Raw genomic sequence first — 26,911 nt, 5'->3', positions numbered from 1 at the left:
GAGACCTAGAAATCTTTTTAAATTTACCTTCACTTTTGTAATCTAATTTAAACACTGAGGCATATCATAAATGAAAACAATAATTTTGCAGTGAATACTTATTTATTTATACATATTTTACAACATAATACAACACAACAAATTAAATTTCACTAGTCTAGGATTTAAATTGAGGATATTTGGCTGTTGTCCCAGCCATTGTTAAAACCTCCTTCTTATCTAATATAAACTTGTAAAAACTATAACAGTCCATTTTGAAATTGTAGAGAACTTGCAGGATTGCAGAAAGGGTCTCCACTCTCATCTTGTTTCTTTCGTCCGTCCATTGAATGTTCATGAGCGAAAAGATTCTTTCAGTATTACCATTATGGACAGGGATCGCAAACACATATTGGCATATCTTCAAAAATTCAGAGTTCTGTTCTGGCCTAGTATGGGTTTTGAAAAAACAAACCCACTTTTCGTGACACTGAGGTGTTTTTTTTATCTTCATCAGTCCACTCTTTAATATTTTCACTTACAAAATCCGCTAACGATGCCAGTTGATCAAATAGCAAAGTATCATTTATTTCAATACTTTTTTCGTTGAAGTAACAAATAGTTTCTTCAATTTTTTCCCAACTGGGGATGTCCTTCAAAAGCATCCATTTGAATTTTGAGAAGGTAGAGAATGGTACACTCCATTTTTTAAGATATTGTAGGCAGGTTTCATAAAACTCATTAATTTCATTTTTGAAGTTAATTTCGTCTTGTTACGTAATATTGGCCCGTTTAAGAATGGATTTTACACTAAATGATAAAAACTGTTCCTCTTTTCTTCTGGTCAAAGCTTTGAGAGTACATTCCAATACATCATTGACTTCCATAACACTTTTTGTACTTCCTTCAATCTTTTTAATTCCTTGGTGAAAAATACTGAGTTGGCTATGGATAAACCGTAGGTATGCCTCACTTAAAGGATTATTAAAAAATGAAAAAACTAAACTAGGAACAGTCCACCAATCGAAATCGAAAAATAAGCACAGTTCCTAAGCTCAATGCCCAGCACAAAAGGCACTAGTAGACACGTCAGGTAATCCCAATAGTTTATTACACAACAAGGTTAAGCGCTTTCATCAACGCGTGACTTCAGAACACTAGTAATCACTCTCCAAATGCTTTTATAAGGCTACAACATCACATGACTCTTAACAAATGACACCTGACTACCATTCAACATTACAATATTGTCAAATTAAATCTTGATCCTGCATTACTATGCTTACTATACTTGTACAGATCATTAATCACCAATTTCTCATACACTTCCAATATACTATTCAGGGGGGGTGTGTATGTACTCATAGTACTGAACTCTTTAGGTACGTATGTGGTACCGTCGAACTTCACACTTAAATTCAATTTTCTAATATACTTCTTAACGTCAAGTATACAGTCAACCAAGTTGGTATGAATTTCATCCCCTTAGAGAACAATGTGAAGTGTTCTTTCTTCAGTATCACATCAGTGTAATTGTATATGTGGAAATTATCATATGAGCTTACTATCTCATTGATCTTGACAATCTTGAGGTGGTTGTTTTCGGGGATACACCCCAACATGTGTTGTAGTTGAGATTGTGGGGTGGGTCTTGCCCTCTCATACCTTATTTTATTCTAACTCACTATACAGTTGAGAACATTACATATTAACTGTTTTGGAAATGCAAATATTTTCTTTCTGATGGTGACTTGAGCATCAGCACTTTAGGATTAATATAAAATTTGCATGTATGTTTTTAACAAGTTTTTTAAAAAATGTGTGTTTTAAAGAAATGTGTTTTAATCAAATGTGTTACAATATTTGTATATTAAGTATGTATGTATTATAGGGGGAATGTATTACTGTGTCAGTGAGTTCTGTAGCACTTTTATTAGGCAACTTAGCAATATTGTAATGTTGAATGGTAGTCAGGTGTCATTTGTTAAGAGTCATGTGATGTTGTAGCCTTATAAAAGCATTTGGAGAGTGATTACTAGTGTTCTGAAGAAGTCACGTTGTGATGAAAGCGCTTAACCTTGTTGTGTAATAAACTATTGGGATTACCTGACGTGTCTACTAGTGCCTTTTGTGCTGGGCATTGAGCTTAGGAACTGTGCTTATTTTTCGATTTCGATTATTAAAAAATGTTAACAAAATCTTTGGAGCTTTTTCCTCGTTTAAAAAGAAATCCTTTAAAGCATCAAACAGCTTTAAAATTCGTTCTATTGCAGGCATCAAAGACAGCCAACGAGTTTTTGAATACGCCAAAATAGTGCCAAATTCAACATCGACCATTTCACAAAATTCTTTTAGCCTCTCTGTTTGCACCGTGTATATAGAAAAATAAGAGAAGAGTTTGACAACAATACCTTCAATGTCACAGCTTAATCTATCAGCTGCTGCACATATGCAGTTATGTAGTACATGTGCGGGACAACCCACATCTTCAATACCACCATGTAAATTAGTTGTTAATTTTGTAAATACATTGTTTTTTCCCACTCTGTTCAAACCACCAAAATTTGTGTTGGTATTGTCACCACAAAACGCAATGCAACTGTTTTTATTTAACTTGAATTCATCAATACAGTTCAAGCAGAAACTAGATATCTCATCTGACGTTTCACATGGCAAGGAAGCTACTTTCAGTAACTTTGACTTTATCCCTTCGTTTATGTCAAAAAACTGAACTACAAAAGGAAACATTTTTATAGCCTTGTGATTACTTGCATCAGTTGAAGTGCCATAAAAAGGGGATTTATTTATCTCTTCAGTGCTAGTTTTCATGCTGAATGGAGCTAAAACACCAGTTATCAGGGCTGATTGCTTTGTTCTGGCAGAGCTAAACTTTAATGCAATTGATGAGTCACTAAACATAACACTGTTTAACTTGTTGACACAGTCATTTGACCTAAAGCTGTGATGGTGCTTTACCGTATGGTAGGCCTGAGTTAGTTCAGCAGCTCTAACTTTCGTTTCTTCATTAGAATCGTGTTTTATAAAATAATTGTTAAAAGACATACTGCTACTTGGGGCACTCAGTCTGTTCCTATGTTTCACTGATGTGATGTGTTGTTTTATATCTGAACGTCCACCATGACCAATACTAAAAACACTATTGCCAACTGTGCACTCGGCTTCACTGTCATAGCGTCCCTTTTTACTATAGTTCCACTCTTTGGAATACTCCTCCATAAACTTACACTGACGCTTGGGCATAATTATTGTCTATATGAGACGATAATATAAAATTAAAGAATAAAGTTCAACACCCAAAACAAACACCTGTCACTCTGAAACGAACAGGCCGGCAGGGATCACACGTAAGACTAACACATTACACGCTGCTACAGGTTTGCCTATATGGCTATGCTTACTTCTAAAAGTTTGTAGCACTTAGACTAGATGTGCTTAGCGGAGCCCCTAACTTGATATTTGCTGGGGGCCCCCAAAATGCTAGCACCGGCCCCGGTTATACTTTATTGTCTTTGCTCCTCAACTACAGTGTACCTTCTTACGTTCTCCATTGTAGAGTTCCTTTGGCCATCTCTTCCTTGCTCTATGTTTGCTTTAAATAATCGCGCGTGTCCAGTAGCCATAGCAACAAGGTCTCATGTTCTTTACGCTACTCAAAAGTCTAAAAAATGAAAAATATTAAAACAAGATCAGTTTCGCATACAGACTGACCTTAAAGTTATCAAATTTACATACATAAAAATACGCAGCTGGTATCGCCAGATAAGTTTCACATAACACTCCAAAACCCCAAATTACATATTTTAAAAAAGTAGCTTTTAAGAAATTGTGAAACATCTGATATGACGCTGTAAAATATATTTTTCAAACTTTCCTTCAGATACCATTAATTTCAAATAATTACAACAACACACATACTCACCTTCTTCACCACCGTTTATCTACCATAACCTGCCAATCAAAACAATGAAGTGGGATTTAGTTTACTTGACACGCACTTTACAAAAGGGGAGGATGTGCTATCACTTTTTGCGATGCATTGTTGGTATTGCAGTTTTTAACTGCTCATTTCGTCATATTAGCTACGGAAATAGAGCTGTAGTCCCTGCAGCAAAGGAAATAGTAAAAATGCGGCGTGACGCAATATTGACAATGTGACACTGACAACTTCAGTTATGTTGAGTTTCGATTTTTATTATCAATGTTTATTGTGTGCTGTGTGGTAAATGAAGGTAATGTATATCACAAGTGTGTATGGTGGAAGAAGCCACTTTTTTATTCTTAAAATTACCTGCTTTTGTCTTAGAAAAGTTCAATGGCCACTTCAACCCCTTATATACAGATGTTGCAGTTGACATGTAGAATATGCTTATGTACACAATCTTTCTTACCACTATCAGTCGGTCCGTCATCGTCATCATCATCAATGAGGAGTAATAATGGTTTGAAAACTTGTGTTGAGGCACTTGTGGGTTCGGGTGTATGGAGGGACAGCACCAGTCTGCATTTTATTACGAAGTGCAGCATTTACACACCCACTCAAAATTATACACAAAAGAGAACGAGCATAGTGGGCAGCAAGTATCTGTATGGAAAATAGCTGCTCCTCCTCCCTTATCTGTTACTCAGAAAGGTAAACAGAAAATACCTGTTTATTTTTGCAAGCTTTTCAGAAGTAGCCAAAATATTACTTGAAGTTATATAATTAGGACGTTTTAGTGATTTGATAGAAATGGGACATTTAGGCATCCCGAGAGACTTTTTCAGGATGCCGGGTACGATCGCGAAAAAACGGGGCAATCCCTTTTTTACCAGACGTTTGGTCACCCTACTGTACCTCTGTGAAGTATATGCCAAACAGGAGGGGTCCTAGAACTGAGCTCTGGGGAATGCCACTTGTAACCGGTTTTGAGTCAGACCTAGCTCCCGCAACTCTTGCCACGTGGGTTCTGTCCATGAGCCAGTTGGCAACCCATCTTGTGGCATATGGGTTTATGTTCAGGCTGGTGAGCTTGTCTATAATACTAGAATTGGAAATGGTGTTGAAGGCCTTTGCGAGGTCTAAGTAGGCTGTGTGGACCACCTTTCCCTCATCTATAGCCTTGGTAACTGTCTCAAAGAAGTCCACCAGGTTTAGGAGGCATGATCTGCCCTTAACAAAGCCGAACTGGGGTAGGGTCCAGTGTTTGGAGGTTCCCAATGTCTCTGTTAATGAGATCCATAATGATGCGCTCCATAGCCTTGCAGACCAAGCTAGTCAGGCTTTTAGGGCGATAGTTCCTGGGATCTGTTGTGGATCCACCTTTGTGGAGCAGAATAACCGTTGCTGTGCATCACTTTATGGGCACGTAGCCTGTGGAGATGCTGAGTTTGAACAGTGCCTTTAGGTGAGGGGGTAGTTCATCTTTGAGCTCATGTAGGACGCAGCCTGGGACACCATCCAGTCCCATTGATGCTGTGTTTTTGGCTTTGGAGAGGGCTGTTTTAACCTAAGTGTCTGTGATTTCAGAGGCACTACATTCTTCTGGTATGGTTATGGGTCCTTTTGGGGATGAGAGGGGTGTTTATCCCTAAGGTTTTATTTTCAGTCTCATAAAGAATATTGAATGTGCAGATTCAATAAGTAAGAATGCTGAACTCACTTAAATGCAAGAAAGAGATAAAGCAGAAAAAATAGCAGTACCAAAATAAATTGCTGTAAATGTGTATCATTAGAATGTATGAGTAAAAAGAATGGAAAATCATTCGCTCCCCTTGCATAATAGCATTCATTTTCACATTGCCAGCATTTCAAAGTATATTGTTGTATTTATATCAGCATGCACATCTCATCAGCTATTACACGTTGGGGCAAAATATGGATAAATATATAAAATATAATTAAAATTATATAACTATATCATTATAAGCAAACTGAAAACAAAAACATAGCAGTCTTAGTAACTCTTTAAGTGTACAATGAAAATTATATATAGTGTGATTAGCTCATCATATGGTGGCCTTATCTTTGATGCTAAGATGAACGGTTGTGGGATGTTCTTCGTGTTTCACTCTTGCAGTCATTACATTTGGGTAATCTGCTGGCAGGTTGCCCTCAGTCGGCCTGAATAACAAAGTCTTGGGTCCTGCATCGGTTGCTGTCTCCTCTTCCATGACGTCAGGTCATCAGGGGTATAAAACATGCAGCCGATGCCATTTTATTCAGTCTTTCTTGCCGCCCGGTGTCCGAAGCAGAAGCAGTTCGCAAGTGCAGGTCGGCCAACTCCTGAAATTTTCACATTTGAGTTTCAAAACCAAAGTCTTCAACTAAAGCTAAGTACCCCGTTGGGGAAACTTTTTCTTGCTCCTTACCGATGTCAGTAAAAGTTAATAATTGCATTACTTGTGGGAAGCAAATACCTCATAAGGATTTTCATTTCTACTGTATTCCTTGCCTAGGCCCTGATCATAACGTGCCTTGCTGTCGGTTTTGTGCTAGATTTAACCAATGCACTATTAAGTGTCGGTATATTTTTGCTTCTAAATATTTTGGATCCAGATTTAATTACCTTGAAATGTCGTCAGTTAGCAATCCGACTACTGGAGTTTACAAAAAACGTAAAGAAAAAAATAGAGACAGACCGCTGAGGTCCAAAACCGACGACAAAACTTATCCTAAGCCAGTCGACGGTTCACCGGTACTCAGTGAGGTGCTTTCACAGCCCCTGATACCTGCTACTTTTGAGTCGCAGGCCTCTACCGAGACCCATTCAGAGTCCGGTATGCCGCGAGATTCTCAGAGTATTGGACCTGTGGATGTCTCTCCCTTGGATGGGTCTGGAGCCGCTGAGCAGGCACCAGCTTCTGAGGGTGTTTTCAGGCCTCAACATTTTTATATAAAACCGATGCCAGCTTCAAAAACAAGATCAAAAACATCTTGTATGTCTAAAAAAATGACGCATGAGCCACATGCTCAGGGCCCTATGCCTAAAAAAACAGATGATCAAAATGGCTGAGGACTTATTTACCTTGATCAGGGGCTCCCAATCCCCACTGCTAAGAGGCCTAGGCAAGGCACTGATTATGAATCTTCAGATCAGGTTTCCATTTCTTCTGACTCCTCTTCTGATCAGGAATTTTCTATTCCACCCTATGAGGATTCTGATGCAGAAGAATCCATACCATCTGCATCTCCTCCTGAGGATTATTCCTTTGGAGAAACCTTGCATACCTTAAGGGAACATTTTCACTGGGAGAGTCAGGATTTCTCTGAATCAAAAAAGAGGCTTAGGGATTTCCTTCTTCTTCCTTAGCATAGGCCTTTGGCAATACCTCCCGTTTTAGACATTGTTGATGATGTGCTTTTGGAAACAAGTATGGCTCCTAATTCCCTACCTCCGGCTCCTAGTAAGCCAGACAGATATTACAGGGTTCCTGACTCCCACAAATTTTTATTCAAAAATCCTGCTGCTGTTCCTGAGACTGTCTCACAGGGTCCCAAAGGTGTAAAGGCCTTTACAGCCAAAAAAGCTATCCCCTCTGATAGAGATTCCAGGGCACTGGATAGATGGGGAAAGAAGGTTTATACATCTGCAGCCTTGGCAATTAGGGCCTTAAACTGCCAGTTTCATATGCTTAAATATCAACAGCATGTTATGGTCTTATTGAAACAGAAAATTATGTTGATTTCTGATTGTGTGGAAAATAAAGAATTACAGGAATTATTGCATTCAGCAGAACAGGTTGGAAAGCATACTTTGCAATGTGGTTTTGATTCCTTCGGGGCCTCTTGCAGGGCCGCAGTCACCGGATCTGTGATTAGAAAACATGCCTGGCTCAAGGAGCAAAATCTGCCTGATCATGTTAAAGCTAAATTGTTGGATGCCCCCTTGCAGCATGAGACTCTGTTTGGTAATAAGGCAGAAGAGGTTTTAAAGAAAATGGAAGACAAAGCTAAATCTATGCAAACTGTAAAAGATTTCTTACAAGTGCAGCCACCCAGGTTCAGTAAACACTGGCCTACTAAAAATTGGTCCTTTCCTGTGTCCAACAGAGCCTCTCAAGGTAAATCCAGGTGATCAAAAGGCTCTAGATACCAATCACAGGGTTCTTACAGGTCAAAGCAATGGGGTGCCTCCACCTTCAAATCTGGAGGAAATAAAGCGCAACCCTACAGTAAGCAGTCTCAATGACTTTCCTCTACCTTCACCAAGCACTTATATTTTGGCAGCCCCCTTGGGGGGAAAATTAGCACTTCATGCTCAAAATTGGCAGTTAATTACCCAGGACAAGTGGATATTAAACATAGTATCCCAGGGGTACAGATTTCATTTCCATACTTTGCCAATTCCAAACGGTTGGCCAGATCTGCCGCAGAATCAATGGGCAGAGGCTCAGAAATAAGGAATGTCCCTCATGGTTATGGGGCTATTCAGCCAGTGCCAGAAAAGGAAAAAGAACAAGGTTTTTATTCAAGACTTTTCCTAGTACCCAGAAAAGACAATGCCTGGCATCCAATACTGGACTTATTGATTTTGAACACGTTCCTGGACATTCCAAAATTCAAAATGCTGACCTTTCAACAGCTACTTCCTATGCTGGGCAGAAACGCTTGGCTAGTGACTCTAGACTTAAAAGAGGCATACCTGCATATCCCAATAAGGGAATCGTGCAGAAGATACCTCCGCTTCAAATCAGGTTTTTTGCATTACCAATTCTCTGCACTGCCCTTTGGCTTATCTACTGTGCCTAGGGTCTTTACAAAATGCCTGGCACCAGTAATTGCATTCTGCAGACAAAGAATCATACAAATTTATCCTTATCTGGACGACTGTCTCATTCAAGCAGAGGACAAGGACATACTTCTTCAACATCTGGCGTTTGTAAAAAGGCTTCTAACATGCCTAGGGTACACAATAAATGAATAGAAATCACAACTGGTACCCCCTCAAATAATTACATTCCTGAGTGCAAGCTTAAATACAACTGCCCAGATGGCTTACCTTATGCCAGACAAACAAAGGCAACTGACAACATACTTCAAACAAATGGCAACAAAAACCCAGTTATCTGCAAGACAAATTCTGCAGGCTTTGGGGTTCATGGCATCCTGCATTCTACTGATTCCATATGCGAGACTGCATATGAGGAAACTTCAATGGTACCTAAAAAGTTTATGGAGTCAACATTGTCACAGTCTGGAAACAATGATTCCTCTCATTCCCTGCCTGCAACAGGAATTTCATTGGTGGGCAAGACATGTCACCAAAACAAGGGACTGTCATTCACTCTACCCCCTGCCACCCAAACCCTAACTACAATATGCATCAGACTATGCTTGGGGGGCCCACCTGGCGGGGAGATGCATTCAGGGCAAATGGGGCCCAAATCAAATGCATTTGCATATCAACCAGAAGGAGATGCTAGCTCTGACAACCTTCAAGGACTTACTTCATCCAGGACAAATTCTGATAAAGACGGACAACACCACGGTTATGTGGTACATAAACAAGCAGGGGGGTACACATTCCTACCCCCTTTGCAGACTAGCCATGGAATTGTGGAACACAGCTTTGACTTACCAAATACATCTGCAAGATCAATTCCTGCCAGGAAAACAAAATTCTCTGGCAGACGACCTAAGCAGAAACCTTATGGACCCACACGAGTGGAAACTGGATCCACAAATCTTCAGCATGTTAACACAGAAATGGGGGAGACCAGACATAGATCTATTTGCCTCTCTCCAAAATTATCAACTGGACAAATTCTGCACAAGGACTTATCACAGACAAGCATGCAAAGTGGATGCCCTATCCTTCAGTTTGAAAAGCCTATCAGTCTATGCATTTCCCCCTCTGCCTCTTCTCTCCAAGGTCTTATTAAAGGTCAAACAGGAAAAAACAAAGATGATCCTAATTGCTCCAGACTGGTCTCGCCAGCACTGGTACCCAATTCTAAGGAATATGTCTCAACTCCCTCCTTGGTACTTGCCTCAAATACCTCATCTACTGTCTCAGCAGAACAATCAAATTCTGCACACTCCGCTCCAAACTCTGAACCTTGCAGCATGGCTGATCATTTAATTATTCAAACAACACCTCTCAGTAAATCTGTGATGGATGTCATTTTGGAAGCCAGAAGGCCTAGTACCAGAAAATCTTATGCTGATAAATGGAAGAGATTCTGTGCTTAGAACCAAGCACAAGGAACGGAAACAGTAAGGCCCAATATCCCTCAGACTTTACAATATTAGACTGAGATGCTTGACAAGGGCCTATCTTTTTCTTCAATAAAAATCCATGCCTCTGCCATCTCGGCTCATTACAACACAGAGCCTCACCTCTTTTCTCATCCTCTGCTTAAACAGTATCTTAGAGGTCCCAAAAATTTAAGGCCTCCCAGAAGATCAACTCCTGCATGGGACCTCAATTTTGTGCTGGAAAAACTTACCCTGCCTCCTTTTGAACCAGCAGCTACTGCGGATTTAAAATTTTTATCTTGGAAAACAGCTTTCCTCTTGGCAATCACTTTAGCAAGAAGGGTTTCAGAACTACAGGCTCTCATGGCTGTGGAGCCTTTTATTACATTTTACCCGGACAGGGTGTCCCTCAGGACCAATCCTTCTTTTATGCCTAAGGTGGTATCCAGTGTGGCCCTCAACCAAACAATCCACCTGCCAACATTTAACCCAAATCCGCAGAATAAGGGGGAGCGGATTCTGCATTCATTGGACGTACACAGACAACTAAGATTCTACTTAAACAGGACCAAATCTCTAAGAAAGTCTGAGCAACTACTAGTGGCATTTGCTGCAGGATCAGAGGGGAAGGCTATATCAAAGCAGACTATTTCTAAGTGGATAAGTCACTGCATTTGTTTCTGCTACTTGCACCATGGTAAACCTGTGCCCAAGGGGATAAGGTCACATTCCACCAGAGCTGCCTCTACCTAGGAGCTTTTCTCAGAGGAGTTCTAACCAAAGACATTCTAGAAGCTGCTACTTGGAGCTCTGTTCATACCTTCACAAAGCATTATCATTTGCCTCTCTTCTCCAAATCCAGGGCAGGCTTCGCCACTGCAGTTCTGCAGGGCCTTATAGCCGCTCCTTATGCTATTTAGCTCCATCCTCCCATCCATAGCTTTGGGATTCTACCCAAATGTAATGACTGCAACAGTGAAACACAAAGAACATAGTACAGTTGTGTACACTTAACATAAATGTAGATGTTCAAGTGTATTCACTGTTGCAGTCCGGGTTACCCACCCGCCATCCCCCTTTTCTATAACTTCTCTTTCTTTCACTATATTCTAAAGCCTTTGTGGTGTATTTGCTTTTAGATGAAGGTAAAGTTTATGTTGCCAAAAGTGCATTTACATATATTTCTGTTTATATATATATATATATATTTTTTTTTTTTTTTTTTTGCTCCCCACTTGGGGGGCACCTGACATCTGGGGCAAGAAAAACTGAATAAAATGGCGTCGGCTGCATGTTTTATACCGCTGACGACCTGACGTCATGGAAGAGGGGACAGCAACCGACACAGGACCCAAGACTTTGTTATTCAGGCCGACTGAGGGCAACCTGCCAGCAGATTACCCAAATGCAATGACTGCAACAGTGAATACACTCAAACATCTACATTTATGGTAAGTGTACACAACTGTACTTTCCTTCCCAGCTTGGACACTGAGATTAATATTTAATGGAGAAAATGCAATGCATCATGGGAGATGCTGTGCACCTGAAATGTTGTCCTTCAGACTAGATGTCAAACAGTATATGTGTGTGTGTGTGTGTGTGTGTGTGTGTGTGTGTGTGTGTGTGTGTGTGTGTGTGTGTGTGTGTGTATATATATATATATATATATATATATATATATATATATATATATAGATATATATAGATAGATATATATACACACAGTATATAGGCAGAGAGAGAGAAAGCATCTATTAAATGTAATAAGTATGAAGGGTGAATCTCAAACATCACTCTTTTCCTTTAAACTTATTTTATTTTTGCAATGGGTCAAGCCCCCACTCCCACAAATCTCTCTCTCTCTCTCTCTCTGTATATATATATATATATATATATATATATGGGTCTACTTCATTTCGTTGAAAACTCATTTCACTGAAAGTTAGTTTCCTGTGACCAATTCACTGAAAACTCATTTCACTGAAATTAATTTTGTTGAAAGTTATATATGGCCTTTTCCCCATGGTTGTGCAATCCTGGAGTTAGTATATAAAGTAAGGGGGGGTGTGGGGGGCTATTGTAAACATTTTAAAGCATACAGATGGATACTTACAATTGCAATGAATAACTCTTTCCAGAAGGCAACATATAGCCAAACTATGTGGGGGGCTTCACCCCCCCACACCCCCAATGTGGGTGGCTGTGCCCCCCACACCCCCCCTTACTATATATACTAACTCCAGGATCGCACTACAGTGAGAAAAAGGCCATATATAACTTTCAGTGAAATGAGTTTTCAGTGAAGTGAGCTTTCAGTGAACTGGTCCCCGTCATTTGAGTTTCAATGAAATGAGTTTTGAAATGAAGTAGACCCATGTATATGGATCTACTTCTAAAGCTCGAAGTTTCAAAACTTTGAACTTCAAATGGCCAAGACCAGAAGATCTAAGTTTTGAAACCTAAAATAAATAAATAAATAAATTTTAAAAATTACGTTTTTGAAGGGGGGCAAGCCCCCCTGCTAAATAAATATACCAACTCCAAAGATCGCACAGTGAGCAGAATGGTAGATATCCCCTTCCACACTGCATGGTGATCTCCATATATACAGATTTTATTTTCATACACACACACACACACACACATATATATATATATATATATATATATATATATATATATATATATATATATATATCATCTCCAAGATTGCTGTATCTGGGAGGGACTTGGTATATGTAAGCCTGTTTTTTTCAATTCAGTGTTCATGCTTTGGGACTTATTCTAGCAGGTTCCAACATTTCATATGGTTACCTATGAGAGCTGAGAATATTAACATTGTATTCAGCTGTGATCTTATTATAATCTCTGCTTGGTTTTTGAAAGTAAGTATAAGTTTAAGGTATACATAGATTGTACTGGCATGCAGTTATGGTGCACCAGACTGAACTGAATGCTATTACCCAAGAATGAAACTCAGTTAAAGGTTCTATACCAGTTTTTGTACCATGTGGGTAGAATATGTAGTTATCTATTCCCCTGATCTGTAATTAGGCTACAAACTGAAACCAAAAATTCAGATGTATACTGCTAGTATGTACAATTAAGGCTTCTACATTTTCTGTTTTTTTCTAGCACATTTCATGCAGGAACATTTTGCTCATATTATCCAATTGATGCTGCTGAACATACTAACATAACTACAAAGGATAATAGATCTTGAGTGATCAGCTGAAAAAAACTAGCAATATATAATTAGCACATAGATTTGGTGGGAGGAGCGGCAAGGAGGTGACAGATATGATCGTGTTAACTCTTAAACTATGGTTGAGTCTGGGTCATTGGACTTCTATTGGACTGTTTCATGATTCTTATTTTCCTTTGAATTCCATGATGTTTGTGCACAAAGGTCTCATTTTTCCTTTAAGGCACACAGTGACTGTATACACCTGTAATCCAAAAAACACTGCTCATCACGTTAGATGTATAACAAGCACAGGGTGAGCAAAGATCTGTCAGAAGTGAAAGTGTGCTGCTGGGAGTAGTGATTCTGTCTACCATTATGTTAGCAGGTGGTCAAAAATGTTAGTGTTTAAACTCTAATGTCTGCTATCAGCATTTTTGATTTTAGAAAACGGACACAAACCGCAACATTAATGTAGGAGTGTGCTTGTGTGGTTCTTTTCTGTGTATGTATGTTACTTTGCATAAACTAGATATAAGTAATGTCAAAACATACACAAACAATAGTGATATAATTGATCAGTGGACTGTACAGTGAGTTTTACATAGATGACTAATTTTTACCAACAAATCTTTATATTTTTAAAATACACTGCAAAGTGAGTAAGCATTGACATCCACGTATGAAAAACATGCTAGATTTCACTACTCGGGAATATAATATATGCAGATTAATTTCATTATATTAAATGGCAATACAATGGTAATGTGTCTTTTTAATACAGCAAATCCAGAAACTGAGAAGAGAACTTGTGGCATCTCAGGAGAAAGTTGCAACTCTTACATCACAGCTTTCAGCTAATGTAAGTATTATCTGTGATAAACAAGCAAATCAAAAAACTATGAGCACAACAAATGTTTAAATACTTGAAAATGCCAAATGTGTGTATGATTAACGAAGAAATCACACAAAACTGAAAACATGTAAGTTCATGTGTTTTATATCCATATCACGTTGCCAGAAAATCAGCAAACAGTTGAATGTCTAAAGTAAAGTACTCAGGAGGACTCAGAAATATACTCCCAATTTCTTTTGCTTCATTTTCTGTAGCATAGTAGATAAGGGTGGGTAATTGTTGGTATTCTGGCATTTAATCAGTAGCACTTAGAAGAGGTAGCAAAGTTTTTTTTTTCCAGGAATAGACTACTCCATAAGGACCGAGATATTGAGAAAAATATACATGTATTTCCTCCTGTCACTGGTTTGCAGGCAATGAAATCCCTAGATAGTATGCTATGTCAGTCTTATGCAGATGTAAAAAACAAGTGCATTGTAATTACAGATCAACATTTTGATCATTCAGGAATTTTGTGATGGTTGCACCAAGGTTAATATACCTAATGCTGAATTCAACACTACAGCAAAAAGGCCATAAGGAAAAAGCCGACAGACCAAATTACATTTATTTTCAGTATGCTTATATATTATGTAAATTGTGATACAGGATGTCAGAGTTTAAATAAACCATGACTAGTAAAACCTGTGGCATCTGCTTAAAAAGTGAGGTTGCAAACAAAAGTTCATTGTCATTGCTAACCAAGGATTAATCGTCTCTAAAATAGAGAACTGTTCTCAGTGCTTCTTATGTTCTATATCTAATCACCTGCTCTGAGCTAAGCCTGTTTATCAGTAGTATCAGGTTTAAGGTAATAGATGTGAACATGATGTGAAGGTAGGAAAAAAGCTTTCAGTCCTCTTTCTTTTCACTTGTAGAAACTGGTGCGTTGGTGAATGAAAAAAAACATTTAAGCAGAACAAATTATTATTTGGAGGACATTTTGTGGATTTGAAAGCACGCTGTCATAAATTATTCATCACATTTATGATCCAAAACAATGTGAATCATTTAATCATTATAAAACAAACCAGCACATTTTGTAACTTAGTGAACAAAATATTAACACATGCATATTGGAGACACTAGTTTATTGCATGAAGTGTTTTTCTATATATAGTTTCAGAACTAATTATAAACAGTAAACACATTCTCAGAAATAGAATGTTTAGCTATACATGACAGAACTGACGATTCCCATAGTGAAATATGATTAACAAAGTGTCTCAGAACCTGAGATATATGTCAGGCACCCATACAATGCCAAGAACTGCAGAACTGGTTAACTACCCTGGTGCCATAATGAGCCAGATTCCAAAATAGTTGCCCTCAGTGTAAGTCCGCACTGATTCCAAAAGATTTGCTCTCAGTATGAGTGTCTTACTTCAGCTTAAGGCCTATAACAGGCTTACTATGGGAATCAGATTGCAAAACACCTGCTCTCAGCCACCTGTCAGTGTAAGTGGTCATTTACATGAGAGCAAGTCTTTTGGAATCGGGCCATTGTGTTGTACCTCAAAGTAGAAGCACCTCACAAGTTCTTGGCCTGCAAATTTGAACCTAGTCACTACAAACATAAGAGTGCAAACAGGGTTAGTATGCATTTTTAGTAACTGGAAATACTCCTCATTGTCCATGGCAGATCTGTCTCAGAGTTACTGCATATAAATAATGAGGGTGTCTCAGAGTTATTGTATACAAGTACTGGGGGTGTGGGGAGCCTGGGCAAGACCTTGCCTTTAGTAGAAGACTGGGGATGTCTGCGAACAAAAGCAGGCTTAGCAGGATTGTTCCTGTGAAATTTAGGCACAGGAGAAACAAAAACATGTTTAAGCTCCTGTAAAGCCTTACCCTTATCCTCAAGGGACTTAAACAAACCAGCAGCAGCTTCCCCAAATAAAAGTTTAGAATCCAGAGGAGCATCCATCAACATAGCTTTAATATCATCAGGTAAAAGTTGAAGCCTAACCCAAGAATACCTCATCACTGAACCAAAAACAGCAGCCCTAGAAGAGGCATCTGCTGCATCATAACTGCATTTAATAGAATTTTATTTTATTTTATTTTACGTTTGTTGACTGGGCTGGTCCAACTGGATATTGAGTCCATTTTCAGTGGAGGCCCGGAGAGAAAAGCTCCAAAATACATTCATTGATAAACAGAAATTACAGAAATAACACTTTAGTTAATGAGCATTTACAGTATCAAGTTCTTTCAGGTGCAAAAGTTAGGACTTAACATACTTACTAACAGTCAATTTACTTGTGGACTAAAAATTAGTAGGTAGAAAAGGTGGAGTCAAATGACAATGTCAGAATGACATATGACTTGAGAGGAAGTCCCTAAACAAGGAAAGAACAGAAGTTTTACCCTCAGACTCAGGAAAATCAGAAATAAGATGACAGGCCTGAGAAAGAAGAGGCAACACATACCTAGACATATGGGTCTGATAATTAATAGCCCTAAAACCTAGGGTAGCAGAAATGTAAACCTTCTTACCTAGCCATTCCATAGTTCTGCTGTCTTTGTCAGAAGGCAATAACTTAGGTGAAGGAAGCAAATGAGATGGTTTATCAGAGGCTACAGAGACTGCAGAAGGGTCAGCAGCAGGACATTTATACAAAAAGAAACAAATGCTCAGGCATCCCATAAAACCTATCAGGCCTCTTGGGAGCAGGGGGTAAAGAATCAGGAGCATAAGAGGCATTGGAAAAAACATCCAGAAAACCAGTCAGAACAGGAGGAATAGACACAGGCTTAGGAGACTCCAATTGTAGCAACTCATAGTACCTCCTATGGGTATCAGGGACCTGAGTACAATGCTACTTAAAGAATCTATCGCCTAGACAGTGTATCCCCAAAGGAAATTTCCTCAAAAGGAGCATCAGGGATAATAAATTCCTCCTCCTCTGACCCATAGTCCAAAGGAGAAGGAATTTGAGTAGAATAAGTCAGGGATTCATCATCAGAATCCAACTCAGTCTCATAAGTATCCTGTTCTGTAGACCTTTTAAGGGGGTAGAGGACCAAAGAGGAGCAGGAACTGAAACCCATTGAGGCTTTAAACATATCAAACCAAAAAAATATCCCCTGAGTGAAAGCCTGCCATTCACTTTGAGGATCCCTAGGAGCAGAAGAAATATGTTTAAGTTTTTGTTTCTTTTTTAAGAGACCGTCCCTCCAAAAAACTGAGAAGACTCAGACCCAGGACAGCAGTGAAGAACTGTGGAAGGACCTTCTTCCCCAACTAAAATCTGAGGAATTCCCCTAAGCCTCTCGGAAAAAATCAACCGTGGTTCCACCTGAATGTCTGAAACGTGTGCCTGCCAAGCCTCATCAGACGTGTTGCTAGTTAGAACCTAAATGGTCTCCAACACAGTCGCAGTACAGGAATCTGACAGCACAACCTAGCGAGCCTCCAGGTTTGTATCAACCTCAAGAGAAACACCTGGCAGAGGCTGGACATCAGAAGATTCTGGTTGCAGCTTTTTAACCTTCTTCTTCTCTAAAGGCTGACTCTCTTGGTGGGAGATTCCATCCATTGTATCTTCAGCGAGAGGCTTAAGACGCTGGTTCTCAAGATACAAGGAAAGGGAAAAAAGTCTACTGAAAAGGGTTTTCAGAACAAATCCCTGGCAAATAGACCAAGACGTATGGTCATGACAAAAAAAGATACTTATTGTAGCAGTCTTTATGGGGAGTCCATCTCCCACAGTGGCATTTACCCTTCCTGGATGACATTAACCCCGAGGAGCACAAAAAAACAGAAAAAAAAAAAACAGAGCACTTATCTGCACTGTAAACAGGTGTAGATAATCACTGGAGAACAAAAATGCATTTGACTGGCAAAACGGATGCAGGTAAACAGACCAACAGTGAAAAGACACAGTCGGACTGGCGGCAAAGAATTTCTGTTTATAGTAAGCCTAAACAACACCTTTATGCCCTACAGTATGCAAGGAGTGTTTGAGTGATGTTCAGGCATACCTTTAAATGCAACAGGAAGTCTTTGGTATACTGGATAGATGACAGGCTTCCATGGTAGGGAATCCCGAATGTTACAAATACTGCAGCAGTGAATGTAAGGACATCCGTTATTCTGTCAACTTTCTAAGTTTGTAAGAATGATTTTTAAGAAGTGTCCCTAATTTTGGGCCTGTCCCCCAATATTTATGGCTTTGTCCAGATTTCTTGCTCTAAGAGGTTGAGAGGTATTCGAAGGATATTAGCAAACTCTAGTTTACAAACATTATATATCACATATACTGTTATATATTCTACAATCTAGGCAATATTACATAAATTATTCACTTCCTGTCTTCCCTTAAACCTCTTTCCTCTTCCAAAATATTTTCCTGCATGTATTGTTCCCACAATTTCCATTTTTTTTCTATGTAATATACTCCTACCCTTTTCTAAAGATCCCACTTCCTGTTCTCTTATCTCTGTTACAATATTCACTACTTCAAGTATAATTGGTTTAAATTTTGATTTCCATTTTCAAGTAATTGCTTTTTTGGCAGCCACCAGAATTACTCTTAACAAGGCCTTACTATGTTTAGGCAATTCAGATCCTGTATCCTAACTCAAAAAATTTCATCCAGTATTCCTGACAGAGTACTCTGCAGAGATTTTTTTTTAAAGTATAACAACTTATTACACTCCATAGTTTTAGTAATTTGCTAATTTTTGGACAGAGTCATCATCATCATCATCATCACCAACCTCATTAGCCCCCTTTTTCCTGTTTTTTTTTTTTTTCTACATGGAGTCAGGGTATCATGTTAACTGTCGCCAGCTCTCTCGATTCAGTGCCACACTCCTGCCTTCTTCAATACTCATGCCTGACTGTGTAGAGAGAAAAGTGCATCCCAGATGACTGGAGAATAAACATACTCATGCCAGTATACAAGAACAAAGGGGACATTTACAACTGTGGGCAGTACAGAGGCATCAAACTCCTATCACACTACTTGAATGGTCTGGAGAGGGTGATTGATAAACGGATACGCAGAGTAGTAGAATGTAAGATGGGAAATGAGCAGTTCGGATTCAGATCAGGATGCAGTACAATTAACCCGATGTTTGCAGTGAGACAGAAACTTGAGAAGAAGCTAGAGATGAGGAGAGAGCCCAACTAGGCATTGCTAGACTTAGAGAAACATATGACAAGGTCCCAAGAAAGCTGATCTGGGCAGTACTGCAGTGGTCTGAAGTCTCAGAAACATTGGTAGAATTAGTGCAGGCTATGTGCAAGAACCCAATGACTCAAGTACGAACAGTGTTTGGCCATACAGAGGGGCTCCTAGTGGGAGTGGGTGTACATCAGGGTTCAGCTCTGATTCACTGGTGATGGACTACATTAGCAAACAGGTTGGAGGGGACAGATCAACAAAGTTGCTGTATGCAGACAATGTGGCATTACAGACAGACTCTGAGCCAAAACTTCAGCAAAGGATTGGAGAATGGATTGCAAATCTGAAGGCACATGGGATGAAACTAAGCATAGATAAAATGGTGGTAATGACAGCAAACTGGAGATATCAGAAGAAACTGAGAATAGAGCTAGAAGGAAAGATAGTGGAACAGGTAAACAGCTTCAAGTATCTGGGAGGGATGGTTGAGGAGAAGGGTAGTCTGAATGAAGAGGTCAAAGCTAGAATCAGAGGAGCTGCAGCCAATTGGCATAGAGTATCAGGTGTAGTCTATGACAGAAGAATGCCAAAGAAGCTGAAAAGTAAGGTGTACAAGACAGTGGAGTGACCAGTACTACTGTATGGTACAGAAACCTGGGCAGTAAAGGCAGAAAAGTTGAAGAAGCTAGAGGTGATGGAAATGAAGTGCCTGAGAAGGGTGGTAGGATGCACACTGTGGGACAAATGAAGAAATGAGGACATGAGAACAGAAGCCAGAATAGCTTCAATTGCAGAAAAGATCAAAGATAACAGATTATGGTGGTTCCAGCACATGCAGAAAAGCAGAAGACAATCTGTTGAAGAAGATTTGGGAAAGACAGGAAGAAGGTAAGAGGAAGTGAGGACATCCAACAAAGACGTTGATGGATTGTGTGAAAGAAGATCTGTGACAGTCAGGCATGAGTGTTAAAGAAGGCAGGAGTGTGGCACTGAATCGAGAGAGAGATGGCAGCAGTTAACATGATACCCTGTCCCCATGTACAAAATGGGAAGAAGGGGGCTGATGAAGATGATGATGATGATGATGATGATGATGATGATGATGATGATGATGATGACATATGCCCTCCCATTATTTTTTGGGAACTGATTATCTAATCTCTCTTCCCGATCTTTTCTAACCTCCTCTGATTGATTCCTACAATTATTGTGAAATATTTTGTGTAAACTACTAATTATCCCTTTTTGACAGCAGCTTCCGTGCTGGATTCAGTTAGAAATGTAAACAGTGCAGGGCTTCCACTTAGGACTCCCCATCCCTTTGCATTGATCACAGTCGCTGATAGACAAGGCACTAAGGAGACTGCATTCCAAATGTCTTCTTGGCCTCTTCCCGTTCTGTTACCTTTCCATCTCTAATTATTTGTTCCCAATACCTTGGTTCCTTTTCCAGCTTCTTCCAATAAATTGCAGTCTCATCTTGTCTATTCTGTGAACTCATCCCAGTCAGTAGAATCTCCCCTCTCCATTTCTCTCTTGACTTAGTTCTTAGCATACTTTCTCCTACTTTATGAATATAACATTCTGCATGACTGTAGAGATATTTCCTGGGATCTAGTACTCATCCGTGTTAAATTTCTGTGGGAATGGGGAATAGAATCCTTTTGGATGATTACACAAAGATAAGTGCAGCAGGGGAATATGGAGAAAACATGAAACTGAGGACTGGGAAAAGCTAGCCAAGTGAGAAGAAGGGAGACAATAAGTTCACTGCAGACAAATGCAAAGTATGACACCTTGGGGTATATCCTCCTTGGTGTGAAGTATCAGCTTGGGGGATAGAAGAGAATGATGAGAACAGGAAAATAATCTGGGGGTATGTCAATTAAAGACCGGACCATTAATCTGGGGCTATATCAATTATAGACCGGACCATTAATCTGGGGGTATGTCAATTATAGACCGGACCATTAATCTGGGGCTATATCAATTATAGACCGGACCATTAATCTGGGGCTATATCAATTATAGACCGGACCATTAATCTGGGGCTATATCAGTTATAGACCGGACCATTAATCTGGGGCTATATAAATTATAGACTGGACCATTAATCTGGGGGTATATCAATTAAAGACCGGACCATTAATCTGGGGCTATATCAATTAAAGACCGGACCATTAATCTGGGGCTATATCAGTTATAGACCGGACCATTAATCTGGGGCTATATCAATTAAAGACCGGACCATTAATCTGGGGCTATATCAGTTATAGACCGGACCATTAATCTGGGGGTATGTCAATTAAAGACCGGACCATTAATCTGGGGCTATATCAATTAAAGACCGGACCATTAATCTGGGGCTGTATCAATTATAGACCGGACCATCAGCAGAAGAGAGAGAGAGAGAGAGCAGTGGCAGAAGCAAAGAGAATACTGAGGATTTCATCAGGCTGTTAGATTTCTGAAGAAAATGTTTGTGCTTGTGCTTTACCAGGCCCAGGTGAGTGTAATTTGCACAGTTCCAGAGACCGTACAAGAAAAGGGACAGCGGGGGCTGCTAGAAGGTGTTGAGAGTAATGCCACTAGAGGAGTACATAGGATGAAGAGGAGAGAATGTGTGCAGGGTCTAGGAGGAGATAAAACCCTTCTGTCTCGATAGATGGAGGGATCATGATGTGAGTGTACAAACTCGTGTCAGCAGAATGTTGAAGGGGTCATCCTGAAAAATAGGCTGGAGGAGAGGGTCACTGACACAAGAAAGTAGGATCAGCTCCTCTCTCTCTATCTGTGAAGGTACTTCATCTGAGACACATTGGAATGGGTGGCAGAGTACAAGTAATCAGGAAGGCATGGAGAATGTAGATAAAGGGTGGGATGCAAAAGACAGAATATCAGTAGAAAATCATACATGAATTTAAAGGTCAGACTAGATAGGTTTGTTGTTTTCTTCCACTGATAAAGAAGCACAATGGAGTGCAACACCAATGGGCTTTAACGAAAATGAGTTAAAACATCTGTTATGACCTGCATTGCATTTGTAATGCATTCTTTTTATCATAAAGAAGCCTACAGACTCACTGTAGTCTCCAGCCCGGTGATGTTAAAAGTCACCACAGTATCTCATTTCACTGCTGTCAACCTTCCTCTTAACCTTTTACAGAAGCATCCCTCAAATTCCTTCCGCTACAGATTGTCTGGCAGATACCTAGACAGACAAATCTACTTTTTACACAAAATACTTTCCTAGCTTTATAAATATTGCCCATAAACACATAGGGGGGTGGAGTAGGTCTGCAGAACCATGGAATTAGTAGGGCATGTGGACAAAGAACTCAATCTCCCAGCTGAGCATTATACATTAGCAATGCATATGCGAACACTGCAAGATAAACTGCGTCCATATTTTTCGGTCCCCAATAAATATTTTCTTGTAATTGACCCATGGCCTAATTAATTTACCTGTTATCAAATGAAAAAATAACATAAATAAAATGTTCTCTTTTCATCTGAGGCCATTATGTCATGCTGTAATGTATCAGCGTTTCTTATAAAGAGGTAGAAATCTTTCTTCATATGCCACTTCTGCTAAAATTTGAGCTGGACTCCTTCTGCTTTGTAACATTTAGAATTTTATGCAACAGTCCAGTTTTTCAGCACAAGATGTGACAGCAGCCATGAAATACTGAATGATTTAATTTCCATTCCCAGCTAACCTCCCAACATCTTCTGCATCTGCACAGTGGATTATTTCTTCTGTTTATACTTCAGTAAAGTAATACATTTCTATACACTGCAAAAAAGATTTGAAATAGCAAATAATTGTTGTTAAACTGCTTTAATGATCCATCCAGGGAAGAAAAAATATTCATTCAGAATGCAATGTATGTCATTAAATGTTCTTTCAAATGTAAAGCAACATTACTAAAAATAACATCGTATTTTGATACAGCTTTAATTCATACTACTTTGCCAGCTGCAATCATTTTGTATTACAGATGCATTTATATATTTGCATGTACATATCCAAACATTAACAATTATCCAGTTACTAAATAAATAAACTGTACTTGTTTAGCTGAATACTAAGAGTAGAATCTTTTCGCTTGTTACAAGACAAGCCCATGCTTGCTTTAGACTGTACAAGCATCCTTGTTGGCTGAGTCTGTTTTACCACGGACACTTCTAAGTCAGGTATTCCAGTCTTCTTACCCCCCTCCCATTCCACTCATCTTTTCTTCTACCTGTCTGTCTGTCTGTCTCTCTCACAGGCACATATACATATACGCTAACAGAAAGCAAGAATACTTCCCAAAGTTTAACTGAGAAGAACAATACATGTAGTGTGTCCAGCACATAACTGGTTTACGTATTCAGGCAAACAATCCCCTTGCTGGATGCATGGCAGAGATTCGGAGTCTCAGTGTAGAATGGCAAACTCCACCCTGTCATTTTTTCTTACTTCAAAGTGCTAAACTTTATAGAGTTACTGTCAGAACACAGTACTACTTTGGTGAGGACAGGATGTCTGAAGATGGCAGAAGGAATTGTTTGGCTAACACAGTTGTTTGGCCATCTCTTAATTACTACCCTGTCATTAAAAGACATGTTAATAACAAGAAAAGAAGAGACAACAGATGTCTGATGACTGTGTCATATCAGAAATGCAACTTTTGGACTTCTTCACACTGTTTTTTTCAGCCACAAAAGGTGAGAAAAATGATTATGTAGCTGAGCATTTTGTCAAAATGAGCAATACTGGTGTAGAATGAAGAATGTTCAATCTGTGGGTTAAACTCAAAAGAGCATTTTTATTATATATGTATGCTGTTTTTTATAGTAAAAGCTATTTAGAACAGACTGGTTATGTGAAATATGTTCTCTTAACAAATGTATGCCAATACCAATATTTGAATTTCAGCTGTAATTTTCTGATAAACAAAGAGGTAGGGAGAGCTTCATACAGTAAGTCACTCCTATTTAGCCTGAATATGCTTGATATTTTGGTAAAACCTTTTGACTCAGAATTTCCCTAATTTTTTAATATTTGAAAGAAACATACTCAATATTTTGATGGTGCCATGAGAAAAACTAAATTCTTAAAAAAGACTCTCCTATTTTGCTATCTAAAAGATTGCATTTCTTTCATAGATTTTGAGGAAAGAAGTGTGTGAGTGTGTGTGTGTGTGTGTGTGTGTGTGTGTGTGTGTGTGTGTGTGTGTGTGTGTGTGTGTGTGTGTGTGTGTGTGTGTGTGTGTGTATATACATATATATATATATATATATATATATATATATATATATATGGTCGACATTTCAGAATGTCGACATTCATATGGCAGAGACCATATGATCGACATTTGAAATGTCGACCATAGAAGTAAAAATAAAAAACACAAAAAAAACTTACCTTCATACTGCTAGCAGGGGGGATACACCCCCAGGAACTTAAATATACCAACTCCGAGATTGCACTACAGTGCGGAAGATGGAAATCTTTCCATTCCGCACTGTACGGAGATGCCGGTTCCACATGGACGACATTTCGAATGTCGATCATATGGTTTTGGCCATATGAATGTCGACATTCTGAAATGTCGACCGTGTGAGGGGAACCCATATATATATATATATATATATATATATATATATATATATATATATATATATATATATATATATATATATATATATATATATATATATACACACACACACACACACACACACACACACACAGTTATAATATATACTCATAACCTAGTGTAAAAATACAAGAAAGTCAATATTTGATTTCTTAAAAGTATGATATATTTTCTTTCAAAGGAAAGAAAGGGAAATTCCATGAATAATTAATACTTTAGAAAGTGCATGCTAACTATTATATGTAGTAGTAAATTAATTTAACTGATCTCTTTGCAGTTTAAAAAAAATCTGCAGAAGTCTGAGAGATTGTTAGTTTATGCAATGGCTCTGACAGCCATTTATGATTTCCGTGTTGTATTTTTGTTGAATGATGAAAACCTGTGGGTAATACTTCCGGATTTTAGAAAATAAAAAATGTTAACATATAACCACTTACAACTCTTTACAGAAATCAGTTTTAATAGAATTAAATATACCTGAAATATAATATAAAGAAAATGATTTTAACAAAATTAAATGTGTCTAAAATAAAAAGGCAAATTTGCACATTAGGAGACCACAGAAATATGCACCTGTTTCTCACAGACCCCACCATGTGCATGTTGAAGCCCCATACTCCTTTACCTGCCTCTGAACGTCTTTACTCAAGTAGCAATTTGAACAAAGCCAAAAATAATCAGGTGCTAGGGACAATATCAAGGGTACATTTCAGTATTATTCTAATTCACTTAAAATGAATAAAACAGGTTTTACTGAACAAATGTATGAAATTCAAATATCTGCTATTGTTGACTGAATGATATACCACAAAAAGTAGGAAGTTAATGAGGGACATAGCATAAATGTGATGCAAAATCACAGACATTCTGCAACATTCTGGGCTGTTGAGACGCATGTCCCTTTACTTTATGCAAACAACCCTGGAAATATGCTTAGTTACACTTTAAAAACATCAGTATACTAAGTGTGTACCACGTGTGTGTGTGTGTGTGTGTGTGTGTGTGTGTGTGTGTGTGTGTGTGTGTGTGTGTGTGTGTGTGTGTGTGTGTGTGTGTGTGGATGGACAGATAGTAGAGCTTCATATATATATATATATATATATATATATATATATATATATATATACACACACACACACACACACACACACACACACACACACACACACACACACACACACACACACACACACACACACACACACCTAATTGTCAGATATGAAAATGAGAATTGTGAATGAAATATATAGAAAAACAAGATCGCATTCTGAGTTATACTAGAAAGCTTTTTTGACTAATATCAAGTTGTAATACTGTAGGCACACATGCTTCTAAAGTACCTCCGTCACATAAGCCCTCTTTAACCCCCATCAGTCCATCTCTTATAAATATCTCCCACAAATAACACGTCCATCTTGTTTGCTTTTCTCAGCTTTTCATATCTCCTCCCCTCCTACTTCTGTACTCTGCTATACCTGTTCTGCTCACAATAAATTATCCAGATTTTTCATGAATATATTATATCTAGGTTAGTCCCTCTGTGTTTTTTTTAATCCCTGCTTGTAAGTTCACAAAAATGACTGCTTCTACATACTGTCTGTAATGTATATACTTTGTAATTTTTCATGCCCCTTGCAAAAAAATATACATTTGTATATTTTTAGATGCTTAAAATTTCAGTCTTTTTAGAACAATATTTTTACATTTGAGATTTTGATACTGACTATTGTTAAAACACCCAAAGCTGACATCCAAAACAACCACAGAACATCGCAAACATCGGCACACTACTACACATGTGCCTAGCAACAACCTCAAGTCATGCAAACTTCTAAATAATAACAATAATTTAATTTTTGTAGAGGGACT

At 38.7% G+C, this 26,911-nt stretch overlaps 1 protein-coding gene across 5 annotated transcripts in view; it reads left to right on the top strand.

Annotated features, from left to right (window-relative positions):
- The window catches only part of NAV3 (neuron navigator 3), a 1,719,037-nt gene that overhangs the window by 1,511,486 nt on the left and 180,640 nt on the right, over window positions 1-26,911 (top strand). For 4 of the 5 annotated variants that reach the window (XM_044088077.1, XM_044088075.1, XM_044088073.1 and 1 more), the window contains one exon: window positions 14,149-14,226. In XM_044088077.1, the coding sequence (XP_043944012.1) occupies window positions 14,149-14,226 (78 nt within the window). The remainder of the gene's footprint in view (window positions 1-14,148; window positions 14,227-26,911) is intronic. The other variant, XM_044088074.1, reaches the window with a different exon arrangement.

The sequence above is a fragment of the Protopterus annectens genome, chromosome 11.part0, assembly GCF_019279795.1.
Source record: "Protopterus annectens isolate FY-2018-M chromosome 11.part0, PAN1.0, whole genome shotgun sequence".
Taxonomy (NCBI): Eukaryota; Metazoa; Chordata; order Ceratodontiformes; family Protopteridae; genus Protopterus; species Protopterus annectens.
Note: the sequence above shows the minus strand (reverse complement) of the source record. Positions and strands in the feature narration are given on the sequence as shown.